Here is a 22,699-nt window from a genome sequence, read left to right on the forward strand (position 1 = left end):
GAATCACTGAATCTTCCTAGAGAGGTCAGCTCAGAGTGGAGATGTATAAAACTGGCACTTCCCTTGTTCCTCTGTTTTCTTTTATGGGAACCTACATTACAGGAGCAGCTGATGTTTACTGAGTGTTAACTACATACCATCCAACTTACTAAGGACTTCAACTGTACTATCACGTTTAATCCCCTCAAGCACCTTATGAAATATTATCCTCACTGAGCAGATGAAGAGAAGATAAGCAACATATTTAAGGTCACAAAAATAGAGCTTCAGAGATGGAAACTAAACTTATGCCCATCTGGCAACTGAGGCCCATGCTCTTAACTAGTGAGTTCATGTCTTCAGAGTCTTTTAACAGTAATCGTCTTAGAAGAATTTTGAATTTAATGTAAATCTTGTTAAACTGGATTCATTATTCCAGCTTGCCAAATCCTTCAGGATTATAATGGTTTATATAGTCAATATCCCTCTTTGATGTTACCCCAAAATGTATACAAGATTCTTATACTAGTTTAAGAAAATCATTAGTACAACTGACCAGAAAAGCAGTATATAAAAGCAGTTGATGTGAATAAAAAAATGAGGACAAAGCCTTTCAGCAAACCTTTAAAGCATTCCACTAGAAGGCACAAACCTATTATCTGTACTCCAAGAAATGGTCATTCAATTAATCCCAAACCTCCCTGTCTGTATTCACAGCCTAGGCCACAAACCTCTCAGTCCACAATGAAATACCTTGCTGAAATCTACCAAACATTCCCTAATCCATCAACCTAATAATACCATTTGATTCTGGAATTTCACATAAGAGAAAAACTAAGTGATACGGTTCATATGCAGCTTGTGGAATCAGAAATTTTGGAAATTTGGGATTACATTCTGTCTGCTCTCAATCTCTGGTACCTTTCCATTTTCTGTAAGTACTCAGAAATAACCAACAATGGCTCACTGATCTCATCTTGAAGTTTTTAAAGTAACCCAGATCACAAATCATCTGAGTCAGGAGACTTATTAATTTTCCCCCAGCCTGGGTTATAATCCTCTTTTACCAATAATTACTCTACTCAAGTTAGCCCAAAGACTGCCTCTTCTTGCCCTCTACTGGTCAACTATTAACACCTCTTCTTTCTATCTGATACATCCTTTTATACTTTCCTTTTGATATTTTTAGATACTTTTAAGCCTCAAGTCATTCTGGGCTTTAATCTGCCAACATTAAGAATTTTAAGGCCAAGAAAGCAAGCAGGGCCCATCTATACTTCTAACTCAGATGACTGATAGTGCTACTTGGAATGCTTTTTTGAAGATTTCTGAGGCACTTTCAGATTTAAACAAGAAAGCACAGCATGATATACCTGCAATGTTAAAGACACAGGCAACATTTCTGACACCCCTGGTCCAGGCCATTCTTCATTCTTCTGTATCCATCATTTGTTTTGTACCCTTTCCATTTTTCAATACAGCTCATTGAAAATTTGAGTTCTGATCAGAGATTTCCTTACACACACACAGAGTCTCTTTAATATCTCTTTCCTATTCCCTCTCCCCTTCACTAGGCTTGTTTAAATAAATTTGAGTGAATTTAGTTTCCAGGAACACTCTAATTCTCCACTTTGACCTCCTAAAACCTAGAATACCTATACCCCAAATACCTTTCCTTGGCTCTGACAGTGGTAAAATCACTTTCTTTACTTCTATCTAAGCAATTAGTTTTTACCTGGTTCAGAATTAATTTCAGACAAATAATCCCTCTTACTATTCCTCTAATTAATGAATCTAAAAGGGAAGACTTGCCACTGTCTTAAGTTCAGATCCTCCTCATCTTGTCTTGAACTTGCAATTTCTTCCACTCCCACCCGCGCTCTACAAAGCAGTCACAATGTCCAGATAACGTATGTAAGTAAAACACATAATACAGAACCTTCTCATTTGAACTACGATCTAATCTTGTCACTCCCAGTTAAAATCCTTCTGATAATGTCCAAACTACTTTAGGTCCCAGCCTACTTTCTCTTTTCCTGTTCCCCACAATTTGAGCGGCCACACACTCAACACCAATAGGAGACAGGCAAGTAATACAAATGAATGAAACAGGCAATTTGCATACTATAACACCCAGAAATATTTCCACTTTTACCAGGGGGATGTGCTAGCTCCCATTTTTCTCATTTTGAGAAAAATGCATCAAGGCATCCTCAATCTAACTTGCATTTTTCCCAAATTGATAAGAAACGTACTTGGAACAAAGGTATATATTGCTACCAAATGTGACTAGTGCCATCATGATATATGAAAATGCCAATAAGCTCCGGTCTTGGGAAAACAAACTGCAAAGTAAAGGCTCCATCTAAAGGGCTACTAATCGATTCCAGGTGATTTCTGCCAAACAGAAATGCAGGCCTGTTCCTATGTTTCAAAGAGAGGCTAAAAATCTGGATTGCATTGGGCAATTTTTCCAAGTTTTAAAGTTGGAACAAATTTTTTGTCTAATGGCGGTGCAAGGTAACTAAAACACAACTGTGGAAGGGGTTTTGCCAAGTCTCTTAGTTTTCAACTATTATCTAGAAAGACATATTAGACAATGCAACTCTTTTCTGGATAAGTCATGTACTTTCACATCATTCTACCATTGTTCATGCGGCTCTTTTTGCCCTGTTATTCCTACCACTTTTTAAACAAATGAATCCTTAGTCCTCCTTGAAGTTCAACTCAACTGTTATATGATCTGTGAGATAAGCCTTATTAATCCCTCTCTCTGGATATCTTGCATATACTTCTAACACTGATCACACACTGTATTCATTTATCTAAATGGTGATTTTCATGAGGTAGAAACCTTATTCATAATATGTGGCAGATATATCACATACTTATGTGAACATGTTCTTCCCTTCATTTCCCCAACCTACCAGGCAGATCCATGTGGTTCCCAAGGGCCAAGACACACCCAGCAAAACTCTGCTTTACAGTTCTGGTTACGACAGACCATGTGATTACAACCGCCATCCTTCTCAATTGTGACATGGCATTTGGGACATTCCTATGAAGAGAAACTATAAAGTTGGTGTCAATGCTACACTGAGGAGAAGCCAGTTTTAGATTTGGTTTATTTTAAATACCACATTTATTGTGATTAATACATGTAAAGCACTCAGTGTCAAACACTTAATAAGTACCATTGAAAATGAGTTATTATTACTGGCTATTAACAACTTAAGGATTTGTTTTAGTGGGGTTGGGAGACAAAAACATTTTAAGTACTTTTAACCAAACACATACTAATAATAGTTTTATGGGAGGTTAAACATTTTCTCCATGTAAATATAATATATCCTTCCAGTGTCATCTAGAAATAATCATTGAGTACCTCCTGTATCCCACACACTGTACTCAGTGTTTTATATGCATTAACTCACAATCTTTATAGTGGCCCTACTCCTATTTCCATCTGTCAGATGAATAAACTAAGAAAATTTTAAAGAAACTAGTCCAAGGTCACACAGGTAGCAAATGGTAGAGTCAGGATACAAACCCAAGCAATTTGGCCTCAGGAATCAGGCAAGCAAGACTGGTAAATTCTTTTTGTGGCTACTGAATTTCCCAACTTTCTTGTGGTCCATTTACAATTGTGCTACAGAGATCACTTTTCTTTTTTCCAAGACTGTATCATTTTCTCGGTTGGTAATGAGCCAAAGTTATTACCCTGCAGGCACTTTTTTTTTCTCTTGAAAAATCTAGAAAATTAAACTTACTCATTATTTTTAATAAAACTATAAGATGTAAAGCTTGGATTTTGTTGTACATTTTTGTATCTGACATCTGTTACTCCCATAACGGGGCGAGAGTATCACCCATTATATTGCTTGCAATTCAGCTACTGTGAACAGACTATACTACCCATAAACTATAGTAATTCAATAGGTCAGTACAGCAATATTTAATTATACATTTTCAATCAAATTTTTGAAGTCACTCACATAAAAACATACTACATTTTCCCAAAGAAGCAAATTCCAGGCCTAATATATCTGTTTCATTCTGTATTTCTTAGCTATAATTAACTAATAAGTACTAATTTCTTAATATAACAATTTGCAAATCCTTTAAAAAAAGCTAATAAAAAAAAATAAGCTTCTGAAATGTCTCAGGAGAAAAATTCCTCAGTTTCATCTCAAAACTGCCAAGTAGGTAAATCTGTTATTACAAATTGCCATTCTTGCTTAATATTCTACCTTCTAAACAAACTCAAAACATATTCAAGCCTATACTCCCTATTTTAAACATCTTGGGGATTTAGAGTATTTGGGGATTTTTCTAGATGCCGAAAGAGGGCTACAGTTTAATCAATCTACTTAGGGAAAGTATAACTGCCCTATTCTAAATACTAGTTTGAAAGCAGATTCTGGGATTTTAATGAACATTTCTGGTGGGGAAATCTTCAATTTCTGAAAAAGAATGCTTGGCTACCAGGAAAGTTTTAAAAAAACAACAAAAGCAACCACTTCCTGACATTATAGTTAGGTTTTTTTTGAGTGCCATAAGGTATGTTTATCATGATGGTTTTAGAGAGTACAGAAATATCAACTTCAAAACTACATTCCTCAAAGATGTGGGCATTTGTTTTATGCCACAGGACTCACTGTTTTACTGCTAATGCTTTCTGGGAGATAGAAATGTATACATATATTTTAATCTTTTGGGGTAGAGCAGGGTACTAATGGTTTAAAATCATGTGCTGGCCTTCATCATTTAAGCACTCATTCTTATCAGTATCCTGAGATTGAGTGATGGAAGAGCGCAAAGCTGTAACTAACTCTGGTCAAACAACTCAATTGTCTTTAAAACATCATCTTCATATATGAAAGACAATAATAAAAATGAATAGCCCATGAATAGCCCTATTATCCATGACCCAAGTCACTTCCTATACGAATAGGATGTAAGATTGAACGTTTACACAATTTTCTACTAAGAAATTAGCTGGGGGGCTTCCCTGGTGGCGCAGTGGTTGAGAGTCCGCCTGCCGATGCAGTGGACACGGGTTCGTGCCCCGGTCCGGGAAGATCCCACATGCCGCGGAGCGGCTGGGCCCGAGAGCCATGGCCGCTGAGCCTGCGCGTCCGGAGCCTGTGCTCCGCAACGGGAGAGGCCACAACAGCGAGAGGCCCGAGTACCACAAAAAAAAAAAAAAAAAAAAGAAAAAAAAAAAGAAATTAGCTGGGTACACAGTTCGGATTCAAATGCTTACTTAATACTTAGTGATAGAAAAGAAGGGTGCTCAAGATTATCTGCATTTGTAAGACATTAATCTAGGGTTAAAGAAGTGGTTCATGGCATAAAGATACTGAATTCTGAAACTAGTATCATGACCAATGTTATTCAAAAAATAAAAGCCAAAAAACCAAGGATACTCATATTACCCCAAAGCTTCTACTTCTCAGGATTCAAGTCTCTTAATAAATCATATTTTGGAAGTTTAACATGTTAAACTTGTTAAGCCCAATTCAGTTACATAATAAGAAGTTACTCGGTTATTCTGACTGAACACTGCCCTAAAGAATGACTCCTTAGAAGTTAAACCCTGGGGATTTTAAAAGGCAGAAATATAGCCTAGTTAAAAAAAAAAAAAAATCTAGGTGGAAAAAAACTCTATAATACATTTGTATACTAAAAGGCAGCCAAGAACAGTATGAAAAGATATTATCAAACCCCAGGGTAGAAAAATTATCAACTACTGCTTTTCTGATAGAAGAAAACTTCTACAGCAGAGTACCGTGCATATTGCATTATAGTAATCAATAAAATAAACTCAAACAGTAAAACAAAGGCAAATTATTAATAGGCAATAATTCTGAAAATAAAAAGTAAACCTTAATCAAGAAAAAGGTAAAACAAGGCCCTTTATTAGGTAAACTTACTACTTTTGCTAATGCTGATACACCTATCCTTATCCGTTTCAATACCAAGAGTTTACTGAAGGAAAATACCAACCTTTGTGTTGGCTGCAATCCAATTAGAGGTTTCACTGTCATCATCACACTTTTTAATCCACTTCTTCAACCACTGTTTGAAAACAGGAACCGTTTTCAGTACAACAGAAGACTCAAGGATAGCAAATTACATCAACACTTAAATACAGTCAAGCTTAAATGTAAAAACCAAAGGATAAGACTATCACTGGGTTTACTACCTTTTAAACCAAGAAATCCTGTGATTCTCATATCCAGTCCAGGTACATAAAAAATCAACCAAAGGAGAACTTTCTCTGGCTGAAGCTAAGTGGGGAACCTAGAGCTCAAGGAGAGGCACAGCTGCAAGGTGTGTCATTCCCCTTAGCTAATTACAAAGCGTTCCAAGGGAGGTGCCTTAACCCTCATTATCTTGATAATAATCAGGAGATGACTTTATTCCTAAGGAATGTTCCCTGAATACTTGCAAACATCACCTGAAATAAAAAGGGCAAAATACTATCTTCCATTTACTAATGAATAAATAACAAACTTGTGGGCTGTGGCTTTCAGTCATTAAGTCTTAGAAGTACTCTACTACCTTATTTAAAAATGAAAATGCCAGGCAAACTCACCTTACATTTAACAGGGTCATGCCAATTTTCTCCACAGTTAAAGCTGTTAAGTGACACAAGAGTTAAAAGAATTAAGTTCTACCTACTGTAAGTAAAGACAAACAAACAACTTCATGCTTTACAGTTCCTCAATACTTTCACCAGTTTCTAGTGACTACAAAATACAAGGACAGGAACCATGCCTATTTTATTCTACAGTAAATTATTTAGCATTTAGTACTGGGACCAACACATATTTGGGTGTCTGTGTGTGAAATGAGGAATGACTTGTAAGCATGAAGATATTCTATGATGACAATTTCACAATAGATGACTATTTAAATAGCTACCAAACTGTAAAGACAAAAAAATCAGTATAGTTAGATTTGTATTTTTCTGATAGTTTTTAATATGTATAATTCCTTGCTGCAACCACTATCTAACTGAAACCAAAATGAAATCATGTTCAATAATTTGAACTTAAATTTCAACCAACGCTTACCATAGGTATATATTAAATATTTTATTTAACACTCCAAATGAAGAGTTAAAGAATGACTTTGTAGGGTAATTCTATACTTCAGTACTAATGCACAGTAAGCAATATGTGGGAAGCAAACAAGTCATATCTCTGCATGATCCAAACAAATGAATCTCAGCCAGTAGAGATAAATTGTACCAAACAAGGTATAAAGCAAAAGACTATGTCTACATATTCTCTAAGACTATATTAACTGCTAATCCCTTTCTGTTTTCTAGGCACAAGGTATATACATTTGTTTAAAAAGTATAAATTAAGAATAAACACAAATGCTTGTGAAAAAGTAACCATGGTATGGCTGATTAATTAGCTAATCAAGTAATTTGGGAATGCTAAAAATCCCTTGCAAATAAGAAGAATAAAGTGCTACATCAGTTTAAATGAAGTCAGGATAATGGTTACTTCTGGAGATGAACGTGGGGAATGGAATGGAGAAGGGAACATCAAGAAGCTTCAAATGGCGCTTCCCTGGTGGCGCAGTGGTTGAGAGTCTGCCTGCCAATGCAGGGGACATGGGTTCGTGCCCGGTCCAGGAAGATCCCACATGCCACAGAGCGGCTGGGCCTGTGAGCCATGGCCGCTGGGCCTGCGCATCCGGAGCCTGTGCTCCGCAACGGGAGAGGCCACAACAGTGAGAGGCCCGCGTAACGCAAAAAAAAAAAGAAGTTTCAAATGCACCTGTCAGGCTTTATTTCTAGACAAAAACCAACAAAATACTGATTCTGATTAAGCTGGGTTGTAACTATGTAAGTACTCGTTATTCTCTATACTTAAGTCTGTATTTGAAATATTTCATACTAAAAGTATATTTGAAACTAGGTAAGGAATCAGACTCTACCCTCTGTCTACAGGGTAAACTCTGAAACAATAATGCATATTTAATCTTTACCAAAATAGCATGTATTTTACATAAATTTAATCTCTATGAGTTTACCTACTCTTTTTGGAAATATTTAGTATTAATGATGTATATGTCTAATTTTATAGATGTTTGGAGAAAAAAGAAGAATGATACGGAATACCAATAAAATGTTTATTTGTTAGTTACAGAGCCCCCTGGCTTGACTGGCTTCTCATTCCTAAAAGATCCATAAGGGAATGGAAGATCATCTTCACTCTCTAATACGTGATATTGGAAATTCCCTGCTAAACTGAACCTAAAATTCAAAGGCTAGAGAGTATGCTATAGCACTCCCAGGAATCCAGGTTACCAAGAAAGCTGTGGCCAGGGGCCCCATAGAAGAACTCTTAGTTAAAGAAAGCACATCTATCAACTAAGTTTTATCTTTCCAAATTTTCTGCATATTTTTAGGAATAAGATTAAACTTGTCAGAATAAAGGAAATTAAAAACAAAATAAGGGCTTCCCTGGTGGCGCAGTGGTTGAGAGTCCACCTGCCGATGCAGGGGACACGGGTTCGTGACCCGGTCTGGGAAGATCCCACATGCCGCGGAGTGGCTGGGCCCGTGAGCCATGGCCGCTAAGCCTGCGCGTCTGGAGCCTGTGCTCCGCAACGGGGGAGGCCACAACAGTGAGAGGCCCGCGTACAGCAAAAATAAATAAAAAATAAAAACAAAACAAAACACCTAACTGTGTATTTTATTTCCTAAGAGAGAACCTGAAAACAGATCAAGAGCTATAAGGGAACCAAACATAATTTGACAAAATAAGCAGTCAATCAGAAATGAGAACTTTTAAAATTTACAATAAATAATGTAATAATACAATATATAAAATATAAATATATATAAATATAAAACAGATAAAGTTGAAAAAAAAAAGAAATGAGAAGAACTGAGTTTTTGTCCCAGATCTTTAAATTTGCTGCCATATACGTTCCACTGGAGCACACAAGAGAATGTGATTACAGCCGCATTTTTTTTTCCCATAAGAAAATAAATCCAAAAGTTAGAGCAACAAAGAGGAAAAACTATCTTAAGATGTGACTTTTTAATCGAATTTTTATTTAAAAGAAATACAAACTATTTAAAGTCAACATCACCCACCTACCTCAGATAAAGAATATTTTCTACTATTTTTTTCTTTTTCTTTTTTTAAAATTGGGGTATAGTTGCTTTTTTTCTACTATTTTACTAACAAAAATAAATAGAAAAGCTATGTGCAGTACTCCAATTTAAGAAATCACTTGCTTACCAAAACTGGCGCCCACATTTGCAGCGAACAGGTTTAGCATCAGGATATTGGACTTTAACAACATGGTGGCAATCTGGGGCAGGACACCACTTTAACAGTCGATTGCACTGAAATACAAGTTGGAACATAAAAAATGACAGCAAATTAAATCATGATGCAAGATTTTCCAGTACGCCATGCAATTATTTATACTACTTCCTCATTATCACAAAGTGGGGATGGTGTCACCGACACAAAAATACCAGCCACCAATACTTAGTCTCCTACAGCAATGCTTTTGGACGTACTGTTCTTCTAAGATTATACATCCCTTGAAGACCTGGTATTATAAAATATATAACCTATCTCTTATTCTATCTTCAAAATCCCACTGAGAACTTTAAAATAAATGATCACCATTATGTGATCATTAACAAGCATCAATTTGTCTATGGTTCTATTTCAGGGCAATTTTAAAAGATACAAGAAAACAAGATACGCTTCTACTTAGGGAAGGCGTTTACATGCTATAGAATAGTATGAAACAAGCTGAGGAATACACGTGGAGTTTCTCTCTTTGACCATAGAAAGCTCTTCTAAGAACAAAAGCCAGTGCCTAAACCCCAGCAAAGATTCCATTTTAATTCATCAAAAGAAATATAACTTTTGAAGTATTTTTATTATGAGACAAAACATGGCTCAAGGAACAGTCCATCAGAACTCAAGTTTATTGACCATTTCAAAAAATATACTATTCCTAAAAAATGCTATTTTCTAGAAGATATGACCTTCAGTTTAATCTCTAATAAAAATTAAAATTACATTCTAGAATTTGAAATACCAAGTTACACTGGTGCTCTTGTACAGGGGCTGGCAAACTTCTTTCACACAGAGCCAGAAAGTAGAGATATTTGGCTCCGTGGGCCATATGGCCTCTTTAGCAACCACTCAACTCTGCCACTGCAGCTCAAAAGCAGTCACAGAATAAAACTGCATGTTCAAATAAATCTTTATTTACAAAAACAGGCAGGCCATAGTTTGCCAACTTCTGTTAAGACATATTTGATAAAAACAAACAAAAAAACACTACATAATTCTTTTTAAACGAAGTTTACTGGTAATGGAAGGTAAAACAAGCAGAGATATAGCAGGGTTAGAGGGCCCAACATGATTAAACATGACATCACTAATAATCAGCTAAAATTCTCTGCTAGGGAAAAAGGAAGACTATAAAATAATTTTATTTTCAAAGCTCAAGATTGATGAAAAGACATCTACTTATTGGTTTATCACATTCCTTTGAGAATAAAGGTATTTTGGTATGCTTCATAAATGAAGACAAAAACTGAAGTTACTGTAAAGGTGTTTCTTATATAAGACAAACTGATATTTCTATTAATAAACAGAATTCCTTTTACTTAAAGAAGGAAAACTTATGCGATCACTTACCTCTACAAAGCTATTTGTTATTAAATGCTGATACTTTAATTTAACTTTTGAATCTGTGATCAGGCGCCTGAAAGCGAGAATAAAAGTTTATTAGGAAGTTTTCAGCTAAGAATATTTTCCACATTTATAAAATAAAATTTCAATGCTCTGTGCTATAAAAACTGCCTTAAATTGAAAATACTAAAATACATAAACTGTCAACAAATGGAACTGTAGGAATCAAAACAATAATTTCAAAGTTTCTATAATTTTATTTTGGTAGACATTTCCCCATTTCTTATACTCTAAATATTCTGTTTTTACCCAGTTTGTATTGTAGTCTAATGACTTACCAATATTGTCAAATTTAGGCCCCTTTCAGAGTTTTCTGACTCTGATATCTTGCCTTAAGACAGTAATTCTCAGCCACCTTTTCTAAGATCCCCTCCCAAAAATCTGTGTATGAAATAAGGGATGTTGGTAGGAATGTTCAGAAATTGATCCAGGTTTGCTAGATACAATTTTGATAGCCTCCTTCTTCTGAAATCTTTTGGTAATTTATCAGAAATGCTTATTGACTGCAACCTGGCTTCCTTTATCCACCTAGAACACCTTAATTCACAAGAATTTCTTGAACTCACAGGAACCCATGAAAGTGAAGAACCCTGAAGCTTAAGTTTCATTAATTTTAATGGTAAATACTCCTGTGAGTATTAGAAGAAAATGGTGTTAAAGCAGAAAAAGAGTAACTCACAAACCCAGCAAGAATGATATCAAAAATGCACAGTCCAGAGAGAAACCTTCAAGATGGTGGAGGAGTAAGACATAGACATCACCTTCCTCCCCACAAATACATCAGTAATACATCTACATGTGGAACAACTCCTAGAGAACACCTACTGAATGCTGGCAGAAGACCTCAGACTTCCCAAAAGGCAAGAAACTCCCCACATACCTGGGTAGGGGAAAAGAAAAAGAAAAAACAGAGACAAAAGAATAGGGACATGACCTGCACCTCTGGGAGGGAGGTGTGAAGGAGGAAAAGTTTCCACACACTAGGAAGCCCCTTCACTGGCAGAGACGGGGGAGTGGGGGGGGTGGCGGGGGGAAGCCTCAAAGCCACAGCGGAGAGCACAGCAACAGAGGTGCAGAGGGCAAGGCGGAGAGATTCCCGCACAGAGGATCAGTGCCAACCAGCACTCACCAGTCCAAGAGGCTTGTCTGCTCACCCACCAGGGCAGGTGGGGGCTGGGAGCTGAGGTTCGGGCTTCGGAGGTCAGACCCCAAGGAGAGGAATGGGGTTGGCTGCGTGATCACAGCCTGAAGGGGGCTAGTGCGCCAGTGGGCCGGGAGGGAGTCCGGGAAAAACTCTGGAACTGCCTAAGAGGCAAGAGACGATTGTTTCGGGGTGCGTAAGGAGAGGGGATTCAGAGCACCGCCTAGACGAGCTCAGAGATGGGTACGAGCCTAGGCTCACAGAGCGGACACGAGAGGCGGGCATAAAACGCTAAGGCTGCTGCTACAGCTACCAAGAAGCCTGTGTGCAAGCACAGGTCACTATCCACACCTCCCCTCCCACGAGCACGCCGCCATGGCCAGGGTCCCGTGATCCAGGGACAACTTCCCCGGCAGAACGGCAGAACGGCAAAACGCACGGCACGCCTCAGGCTGGTGCAACATCACGCTGGCCTCTGCCGCGCATCCCTACCCCTCCCTGCCTCTGGCCTGAGTGAGCCAGAGCCTCCTCATCAGCTGCTACTTTAACCCCATCCTGTCTGGGCCAAGAACAGACACCCTCAGGCGACCTACGCGCAGAGGCGGGGCCAAACCCAAAGCTGAACCCCAGGAGCTGTGCAAACAAAGAAGAGAAAGGGAAATCTCTCCCAACAGCCTCAGGAGCAGAGGATTAAATCCCCGCAATCAACTTGATGTACCCTGCATCTCTGGAATACCTGAATAGACAACGAATCATCCCAAAATTGAGGTGGTAGAATTTGGGAGCAACTGTAGACTTGGGGTTTGCTTTCTACATCTAATTTGTTTTTGGTTTTATGATTATCTTAGTTAGTGTTTAGAGTTTATTATCATTGCTAGATTTGTTTACTCATTTGGTTGCTCTCTTCCTTTTTTTAATATAAATAAATATATATATATACTTACTTTTTCTCTTTTTGTGAGTGTGTATGTGTATGCTTCTTTGTGTGATTTTGTCTGTATGGCTTTGCTTTTACCATTTGTCCTAGGGCTCTGTCTGTCCGTTTTTATGTTGTTGTTTTAAGTATACTTTTTAGCGCTGCTTATCACTGGTGGATTTGTTTTTTGGTTTGGTTGCTGTCTTTTTTTATTATTATTCTTTCTTTAAACTACTTTTTAATTTTTAATAATTTATCTTTTATTTTAATAACTTTAATTTATTCTATTTTTTTCTTTCTTAATTTTCTTCTCCCTTTTCTTCTGAGCCGGGTGCCTAACAGGGTCTTGGTGCTCCGGCAGGTGTCAGGCCTCTACCTCTGAGGTGGGAGAGCCGAGTTCAGGACATTGGTCCACCAGAGGCCTCCCGGCTCCACATAATATCAAACGGCGAAAGCTCTCCCAGAGATCTCCATCTCAACGCTAAGACCCAGCTGCACTCAACAACTGGCAAGCTACAGTGCTGGACACCCTATGCCAAACAACTAGCAAGACAGGAACACAATCCCACGCATTAGCACAGGGACTGCCTAAAATCATAATGAGGTCATAGACACCCCAAAACACGCCACTGGACGCGGTCATGCCCACCAGAAAGGTAAAATCCAGCCTCATCCACCAGAATACAGGCACCAGTCCTCTCCACCAGAAAGCCTGCACAACCCACTGAATCAACCTTAGCCACTGCGGGAAGACACCAAAAAAAAAACGGGAACTACGAACATGCAGCCTGCGAAACGGAGATCCCAAACACAGTAAGTTAAGCAAAATGAGAAGACACAGAAACACACAGCAGATGAAGGAACAAGGTAAAAACCCACCAGACCAAACAAATGAACAGGAAACAGGCAGTCTAGCTGAAAAAGATTTCAGAGTAATGACAATAAAGATCATACAAAATCTTGGAAAGAGAATGGGGAAAATACAAGAAACGTTTAACAAGGACCTAGGAGAACTAAAGAGCAAACAAACAATGATGAACACCACAATACATTAAATTAAAAATTCTCTAGAAGGAATCAACAGCAGAATAACTGAGGCAGAAGAACAGGTAAGTGACCTGGAAGATAAAATGGTGGAAATAACTACCGCAGAGCAGAATAAAGAAGAACGAAAAGAACTGATGACAGTCTCAGAGACCTCTGGGACAACATTAAACGCACCAACATTCGATTTATAGGGTTCCCAGAAGAAGAAGAGAAAAAGAAAGGGACTGAAAAAATATTTGAAGAGATGATACTTCAAAACTTCCCTAATATGGGAAAAGAAATAGTCAATCAAGTCCAGGAAGCACAGAGTCCCGTACAGGATAAATCCAAAGAGAAACACGCCAAGACACATATGAATCAAACTAACAAAAATTAAATACAAAAAAAAAACAAAAAAAAAAAAATTAAATACAAAGAAAAAATATTAAAAGCAGCAAGGGAAAAACAATTAATAACATACAAGGGAATCCCCATAAGATTAACAGCTAATCTTCCAGCAGAAACTCTGCAAGCCAGAAGAGAGTGGTAGGACATATTTAAAGTGATGAAAGGGAAATACCTACAACCAAGATTACTCTACCCAGCAAATATCTCATTCAGATTCGACGGAAAAATTAAAAGCTTTACAGACAAGCTAAAGATAAGAGAATTCAGCACCACTAAAGCAGCTTTACAACAAATGCTAAAGGAACTTCCCTAGGCAGGAAACACAAGAGAAGGAAAAGACCTATAATAACAAACCCAAAACAATTAAGAAACTGGTAATAGGAACATACATATCGATAACTACCTTGAATGTAAATGGATTAAATGCTCCAACCAAAAGACATAGACTGGCTGAATGGATACAAAAACAAGACCCGTATATATGCTGTTTACAAGAGACCCACTTCAGACCTAGGGATATATACAGACTGAAAGGGAGGGGATGGAAAAGGATATTCCATGCAAATGGAAATCAAAAGAAAGCTGGAGTAGCAATTCTCATATCAGACAAAACAGACCTTAAAATAAAGACTATTACAAGAGACAAAGAAGGACACTACATAATGATCAAGGGATGGATCCAAGAAGAAGATATAACAATTGTAAATATTTATGCACCCAACATAGGAGCACCTCAATACATAAGGCAAATACTAACAGCCATAAAAGGGGAAACTGACAGCAACACAATCATAGTAGGGGACTTTAACATCCCACTTTCACCAATGACAGATAATCTAAAATGAAAACAAATAGGGAGACACAAGCTTTAAATGATACATTATACAAGATGGACTTAATTGACATTTATAGGACATTCCAACCAAAAACAACAGAATACACTTTCTTCTCAAGTGCTCATGGAACATGCTCCAGGACAGATTATATCTTGGGTCACAAATCAAGCCTTGGTAAATTTAAGAAAACTGAAATCGTATCAAGTATCTTTTCCAACCACAACGCTATAAGACTAGATATCAATTACAGGAAAAAATCTGTAAAACAAATACAAACACATGGCAGCTAAACAATACACTACTAAATAACCAAGAGATCACTGAAGAAATCAAAGAGGAAATCAAAAAATACCTACAAACAAATGACAATGAAAACACAATGACCCAAAACCTATGGGATGCAGCAAAAGCAGTTCTAAGAGGGAAGTTTATAGCAATACAATCCTACCTCAAGAAACAAGAAAAATCTCAAATAAACAACCTACCCTTACACCTAAAGCAATTAGAGAAAGAAGAACAGAAACACTTCAAAGTTAGCAGAAGGAAAGAAATCATAAAGAAGGAAAGAAATCATATTCACCAGAAATAAATGAAAAAGCAATTAAGGAAACAATAGCAAAGATCAATAAAAATAAAGCTGGTTCCTTGGGAAGATAAAATTGATAAACCATTAGCCAGACCCATCAAGAAAAAAAGGGAGAACACTCAAAGCAATAGAATTAGAAATGAAAAAGGAGAGGTAACAACTGACACTGCAGAAATATGAGAGATTACTACAAGCAACTACATTCCAACAACCTGGAAGAAATGGACAAATTCTTAGAAAACCACAACCTTCTGAGACTGAAACAGGAAGGAATAGAAAATATAAGCAGACCAATCACAAGCACTGAAATTGAGACTGTGATTAAAAATCTTCCAACAAACAAAAGCCCAGGACCAGATGGCTTCACAGGCGAATTATATCAAACATTTAGAAAAGAGCTAACAACTATCCTTCTCAAACTCTTCCAAAATATAGCAGAGGGAGGAACACTCCCAAACTCATTCTATGAGGCCACCATCACCCCGATACCAAAACCAAAGATGTCACAAAGAAAGAAAACTATAGACCAATATCACTGACGAAGATACACGCAAAAATTCTCAACAAAATACTAGCAAACAGAATCCAACAGCACATTAAAGGGATCATACACCATGATCAAGTGAGGTTTATCCCAAGAATGCAAGGATTCTTCAGTATACACATATCACTCAACACGATAAACCATATTAACAAACTGAAGGAGAAAAACCGTATGATCTCAATAGATGCAGAAAAAGCTTTCGACAAAATGTAACACCCATTTATGATAAAAACTCTCCAGAAAGTAGGCACAGAGGGAACTTACCTCAACATAATAAAGGCCATATATGACAAACCCACAGCCAACATCATTCTCAATGGTGAAAAACTGAAAGCATTTCCTCTAAGATCAGGAACAAGACAAGGCTGCCCACTCTCACCACTATTATTCAACACAGTTTTGGAAGTTTTAGCCACAGCAATGAGAGAAGAAAAAGAAATAAAAGGAATCCAAATTGGAAAAGAAGTAAAGCTGTCACTGTCTGCAGATGACACGATACTACAGAGAATCCTAAAGATGCTACCAGAAAACTACTAGAGCTAATCAATGAATTTGGCAAAGTAGCAGGATACAAAATTAATGCACAGAAATCTCTTGCATTCCTATACATCATTTTTCCTAATGATGAAAAATCTCAATGAGAAATTAAGGAAACCCTCCCATTTACCACTGCAACAAAAAGAATAAAATACCTAGGAATAAACCTACCTAAGGAGACAAAAGACCTGTACGCAGAAAACTGTAGACACTGATGAAAGAAATTAAAGATGATACAAACAGATGGAGAGATATACCATGCTCTTGGATTGGAACAATCAACATTGTGAAAATGACTATACTACCCAAAGCAAGCTACAGATTCAATGCAATCCCTATCAAACTACCACTGGCATTTTTCACAGAACTAGAACAAAAAATTTCACAATTTGTATGGAAACACAAAAGATCCCGAATAGCCAAAGCAATCTTGACAGAGAAAAGCAGAGCTGGAGGAATCAGGCTGCCAGACTTCAAACTATACTACAAAGCTACAGTAATCAAGACAGTATGGTACTGGCAGAAAAAGAGAAATATAGATCAATGGAACAGAACAGTAAGCCCAGAGATAAACCCATGCACATATGGTCACCTTATTTTTGCTACAGGAGGCAAGAATATACAATGGAGAAAAGACAGCCTCTTCAGTAAGTGGTGCTGGAAAAACTGGACAGCTACATGTAAAAGAATGAAATTAGAACACTCTCAAACACTATACACAAAAATAAACTCAAAATGGATTAAAGTCCTAAGTGTAAGGCCAGAGACTATAAAACTCTTAGAGGAAAACACAGGCAGAACACTCTATGACATAAATCACAGCAAGATCCTTTTTGACTCATCTCCTAGAGAAATGGAAATAAAAACAAAAATAAACAAATGGGACCTAATGAAACTTAAAAGTTTTTGCACAGCAAAGGAAACCATAAACAAGATGAAAAGACATCCCTCAGAGTGGGAGAAAATATTTGCAAACGAAGCAACTAACGAAGGATTTACCTCCAAAATATACAAGAAGCTCAGGCAGCTCAATACCAAAAAAACAAACAACACAATCTAAAAATGGGTGGAAGACCTAAATTGACATGTCTCCAAAGAAGATATACACATTGCCAACAAACACATGAAAGGATGCTCAACATCACTAATCATTAGAGAAATGCAAATCAAAACCACAATGAGGTATCACCTCACACCAGTCAGAATGGCCATCATCAAAAAATCTACAAACAATAAATGCTGGAGAGGGTGTGGAGAAAAGGGAACCCTCTTGCACTGTTGGTGGGAATGTAAATTGATGCAGCCACTATGGAAAACAGTATGGAGGTTCCTTAAAAAACTAAAAATAGAACTACCATTCGATCCAGCAATCCCACTACTGGGCATATACCCTGAGAAAGCCATAATTCAAAAAGAGTCATGTACCACAATGTTCACTGCAGCTCTATTTACAATAGCCATGACATGGAAGCAACCTATGTGTCCATCAACAGATGAATGGATAAAGAAGATGTGGCACATATATACAATGGAATATTACTCAGCCATAAAAGGAAACAAAATTCAGTTATTTGTAGTGAGGTGATGGACCTAGAGTCTGTCATACAGAGTGAAGTAAGTCAGAAAGAGAAAAACAAATACTGTATGTTAACACATATATATGGAATCTAAGAAAGAAAAGGTTCTGAAAAACCTAGGGGCAGAACAGGACTAAAGATGCAGATGTAGAGAATGGACTTGAGGACACGGGGAAGGGGAAGGGGAAGCTGGGACAAAGTGAGAGAGTGGCATGGATATATATACACTACCAAACGTAAAATAGATAGCTAGTGGGAAGCAGCCACATAGTACAAAGAGATCAGCTTGGTGCTTTGTGACCATCTAGACGGGTGGGATAGAGACGCAAGAGGGAGTAGATATGGGGATATATGCACATGTATAGCTGATTCACTTTGTTGTAAGGCAGAAACCAACACGCCATTGTAAAGCAATTATACTCCAATAAAGATGTGAAAAAAAATGCGTAGTCCAATCTCATTAAACTCTCTTAAATGAACAGGAAAGTTTTGTACAATTTGGCTTCATCTATTTCTTGAGTTTCTTATCCCACTCACTTCTCTTCTTCCATAAGACCCCACCCTGGGACTTCCCTGGTGGTCCAGTGGTTAAGATTCTGAGCTTCCACTGCAGGGACCACAGATTCTACTCCTGGTTGGGAAACTAAGATCCTGCATGTGGCGCAGTGTGGCCAAAAAGAAAGAAAAAAAAGACCCCACCTGTCCTGAGCTACTTTCAGTGTACTCCCCTCATATCTGTATTCTTTCAAAAGAGTATACACCACACTTCCTCAGAGGCTTTTGCTTGGGGCCACCTCCCTTGGAAAGGAAACAAAAGATTATCATAGTGGGGCTCTGAGGTGGGACAACCTAGGTTAGAATACTGGCTTCACAACGTACTTACTATGAACTGAGGGTAAGTTCTTTGACTTTTCCATTTTTCAGTTTACTAATCTGTAAGATGGAGAGAAGAAATAGAGCTGGCCGACTAGAATAGTGCCTGGCAAATAGTAAGCACTCAATAAATATAAGATGAAGTTGCTATTATTATTATATTTTATTTCACTCAGCTAAGATATATTGTTATTCATGGAGGTCTTTTCTGACAATTCACCATATCAGTCTAGACACAGACCACCTTTACCTTAGTTCCTATGGCACATGATACACCTCTCCTTTATAGGATGTGTCATAATTTTCATTAGACAGCTATCTGTATAATCATTTGTTTAATATCTGCCTTCTTGTTTCCCTATCCCCAACCAAACAATAACCTCCATGAAAAGATCTCTTATGTTCAGTACAGTGCCTGGTCTGTGTTTAATAAGGATTTTTAAAATGAGTAAACCTCCACATCTTGCAGATGTTGAAAATGAGGTATAAAAATGATTAGTGCACTTGGCAGTTCCTCAAAAACTTAAACACAGAATTACCATATGACCCAGCAATTTCACTCCAAGGAATCGAAAACATGTGTTCAATAAAAGTCTTGCGTACAAATGTTCAAATAACACAAATGTTTCCACAAAAAGTATAAATAACTCAAATGTCCAAGAACTGAGGAATGGAGAAATATGGAATATCCATATAATGGAATATTATTTAGCCATAAAAAGGAACGGCATCCTTATACATGCTACCACATGGATGAACCTTGAAAACATTATGTTAAGTGACAGAAGCCAAACACAAAAGATCACATACTGTATGACTCCATTTTAATGAAATGTCCAGAATAAGCAAATCCATACAGACAGAAAACTGATGAGTGGTTGTCAGGGTCTAGGGGGAGGAGGGAGTGAGGAATGACTGTTTAGTGGTTATGGGATTTCTTTTGGTACACTGAATTGTGTACTTTAAACTAGTCAAAATGGTGACTATTGCTATATGAAATTCACATCAATTAAAAAATAATTAAGAAACAGACTCAAATTCAGAATCCCTAATTTCCAAATACATCTTACTCCTTCTATTACCCATAATGCTTCTCTGATGAGACAAACCCTAATGATTTCTTATAGATGATTCTAGCCTAAGCATAACTGGTGAGAATAAAGGTCAGCCATAGCTATTAGGCCAAAATGACTAAGCCTTAAGTTGGTGATAGGGAAGAAAAAGAAAGTGATCTCCCATCTTTGAGAATAAGCATTCTCAAGAAGGCAAGTGTCAACCTGGCCATTAATAAGCTAATTATCTTCACAAGGTCCTGCTGCCATCACTTATGTTGAAAATAGCTATTATGCCAATTCTCACCGTAGAAGGCAGCTCTTTATCAAGGTAAAAAAAAAAAAGACTTTTACTGAATGCCATCTATATATACATTCTGAGCACAGGGTCAGAAGCATTTAAACGCCCTTGAGTTTTGGGATAATTCTATGCTTTTACAAAAGAGATAACTAGAGAGCTGTGCTTTGAAACCAGGTAACTTTAAACACAGGATTTTTTTTTTTTTAGTATGCCCAGTACTTTAGTATACTTACACTAAACATATAATATTTATATGTCTTATACTTATATAGCACCCTGAATAAGTCAACAATATTATGCTTCAATTTAGGACTAATGATGAAATATTTTTCTTTAAAAAGGGTTTTTTCTCCCCCTGACAAACCAATTATAGGTAAGTATAAAGAATGAAATAAAAATCACCTTTAACCCTATTGCTCAGGAGGAATAACCACTCAAGATTTTTATGAATCTAGACTCTTTCCTCTTCTTTTCTGTAAATGTATGATATATAATTTTAAATAGAAAATTCACTACATATTATTTCATATCTTAGTTTTTTAAAACTAACATTATAGGCATTTTCCAATGTATTAAAATAATTCATAAATCTTTTTAAAAGCTGCTATTACGTTCCATCTTCCCCTACTGGTAGGCTTTTTGGGTTGTAGGATTATGACAATGGGATGATTAACAACTTTATAAAAAAACTCTGCTCAAATTTCTGGTCATAAAAAGAAATGTAACATATACTATGAGCTGAATTCATGTAATCACAATCAAAGGTCAAAATGATCTTAAAATCATGTCTGGCTCATCTCCTTCTTTTATCAGAGTTTGACTCTAACTCTACCTTGAAAACACATCCAAAATCCAACCATTTCTCACTACCTCCTCGGCTACAGTCTTGGATCAAACCAACATCATTTCTCTTCTGTTTTAATAGTCTCGCCATCTCCTTGCTCCCACTTAGTCTCTTTTTAATATGAGCAGTCAGAGCAATCCTCTATGACCAAGTCATTCCTCTGCTCAAAATCCTCTCATGACTCTATCTTAGAATAAAAGCCAAAAACCTTAATGGCCTATTAGGCCTGACACAATCAGCTTCACGCAGCCCTCCAACACCCTTCTCTGCTTCCCTTCAATCTGGAACTTCACATTTATAGTTCAAAAACATTATTAAAAGTTTAATAATTATCAGTAATTTAATCCCTATATATATACACTTTACCTTATTAATTACCAAAGCTTGACAAATTATTTCATTTTGCATTTCAATGAGACGAGGAAATTATTTTCAGTGTGAACTTGAGTTCTGATCCCTTAAGCATATATTTTAAAACGGACAGTATTCTATACATTTGTGATTAATTTCCTACTTAGAATACTGAAGTAGTGTTTTTCTGTTTCATCGTAGAGAAATGATGGGGGGGGAGCATTAATTTACTCCACCATGAGACATACAACTTTAAAGTCACATGTTTTCAAAGCATTCTCCATAAACTCTCTGTAGACTGCCTTAAAAATAAATACAACCTTGGGGGTAAGCAAAGATTTCGTAAGTAGCAATAATCATAAATGAGGGAAAATAAGGAATTAGATGCCATTAAAATAAAAACTTCTGTTCACCAAACATCATTCAGAGAGAATAAAGGTAAGCCACACATTGGGGAAAATAGTTGTAATACATATATCTAACAAAAGACTCATATGAGAATATTTTAAGAATTCTTAGAAAGTAATTAACAAATAGACAAAATAACAAAATTTTAATAATGAGAAAGTGACTTGAATGGGCACTTCGCAAAAAGCGATATCCAAGGAAAGGTGTCTGACATCATTACCCATCAAGGAAATGCAAATTAAAACCACCATGAGATATCCCTATATACCCACCAAAATGGCTAAAATTAGAAAAGACTAGTGATACAAGTGTGAACAAGGACTAGAGCAGTCACACATAACTAGGAGAAGCGGAGGTACAACTACTCTGGAAAAGTAGATACTCTGGCAGTACCTATTGTAAGGCTAAAAATCTCACTCTTCAGTATATACCCAAAAGAAATCAGTTCATATCTACCCAGACACTTCTGGAATATTCTTTGTAGTTTTTTCACAGTAGTCAAAACCAAACAAACAAACCAAAAAAACTCCAAGTATCTATTATCAGGAGAATGAAATACTACA

The 22,699-nt window shown here is 37.0% G+C and overlaps 1 protein-coding gene across 1 annotated transcript in view; it reads right to left on the reverse strand.

Annotated features, from left to right (window-relative positions):
• The window catches only part of ARIH1 (ariadne RBR E3 ubiquitin protein ligase 1), a 120,918-nt gene that overhangs the window by 11,585 nt on the left and 86,634 nt on the right, over positions 1-22,699 (reverse strand). The window contains exons 6-10 of the mRNA XM_060005657.1: positions 10,683-10,749; positions 9,255-9,361; positions 6,581-6,623; positions 5,989-6,060; positions 2,907-3,037 (exon numbers count right to left, since the gene is read on the reverse strand). Coding sequence (XP_059861640.1) covers positions 2,907-3,037; positions 5,989-6,060; positions 6,581-6,623; positions 9,255-9,361; positions 10,683-10,749 — 420 coding nt within the window. The remainder of the gene's footprint in view (positions 1-2,906; positions 3,038-5,988; positions 6,061-6,580; positions 6,624-9,254; positions 9,362-10,682; positions 10,750-22,699) is intronic.

This window comes from Delphinus delphis, chromosome 2 (genome assembly GCF_949987515.2).
Source record: "Delphinus delphis chromosome 2, mDelDel1.2, whole genome shotgun sequence".
Classification (NCBI taxonomy): domain Eukaryota; kingdom Metazoa; phylum Chordata; class Mammalia; order Artiodactyla; family Delphinidae; genus Delphinus; species Delphinus delphis.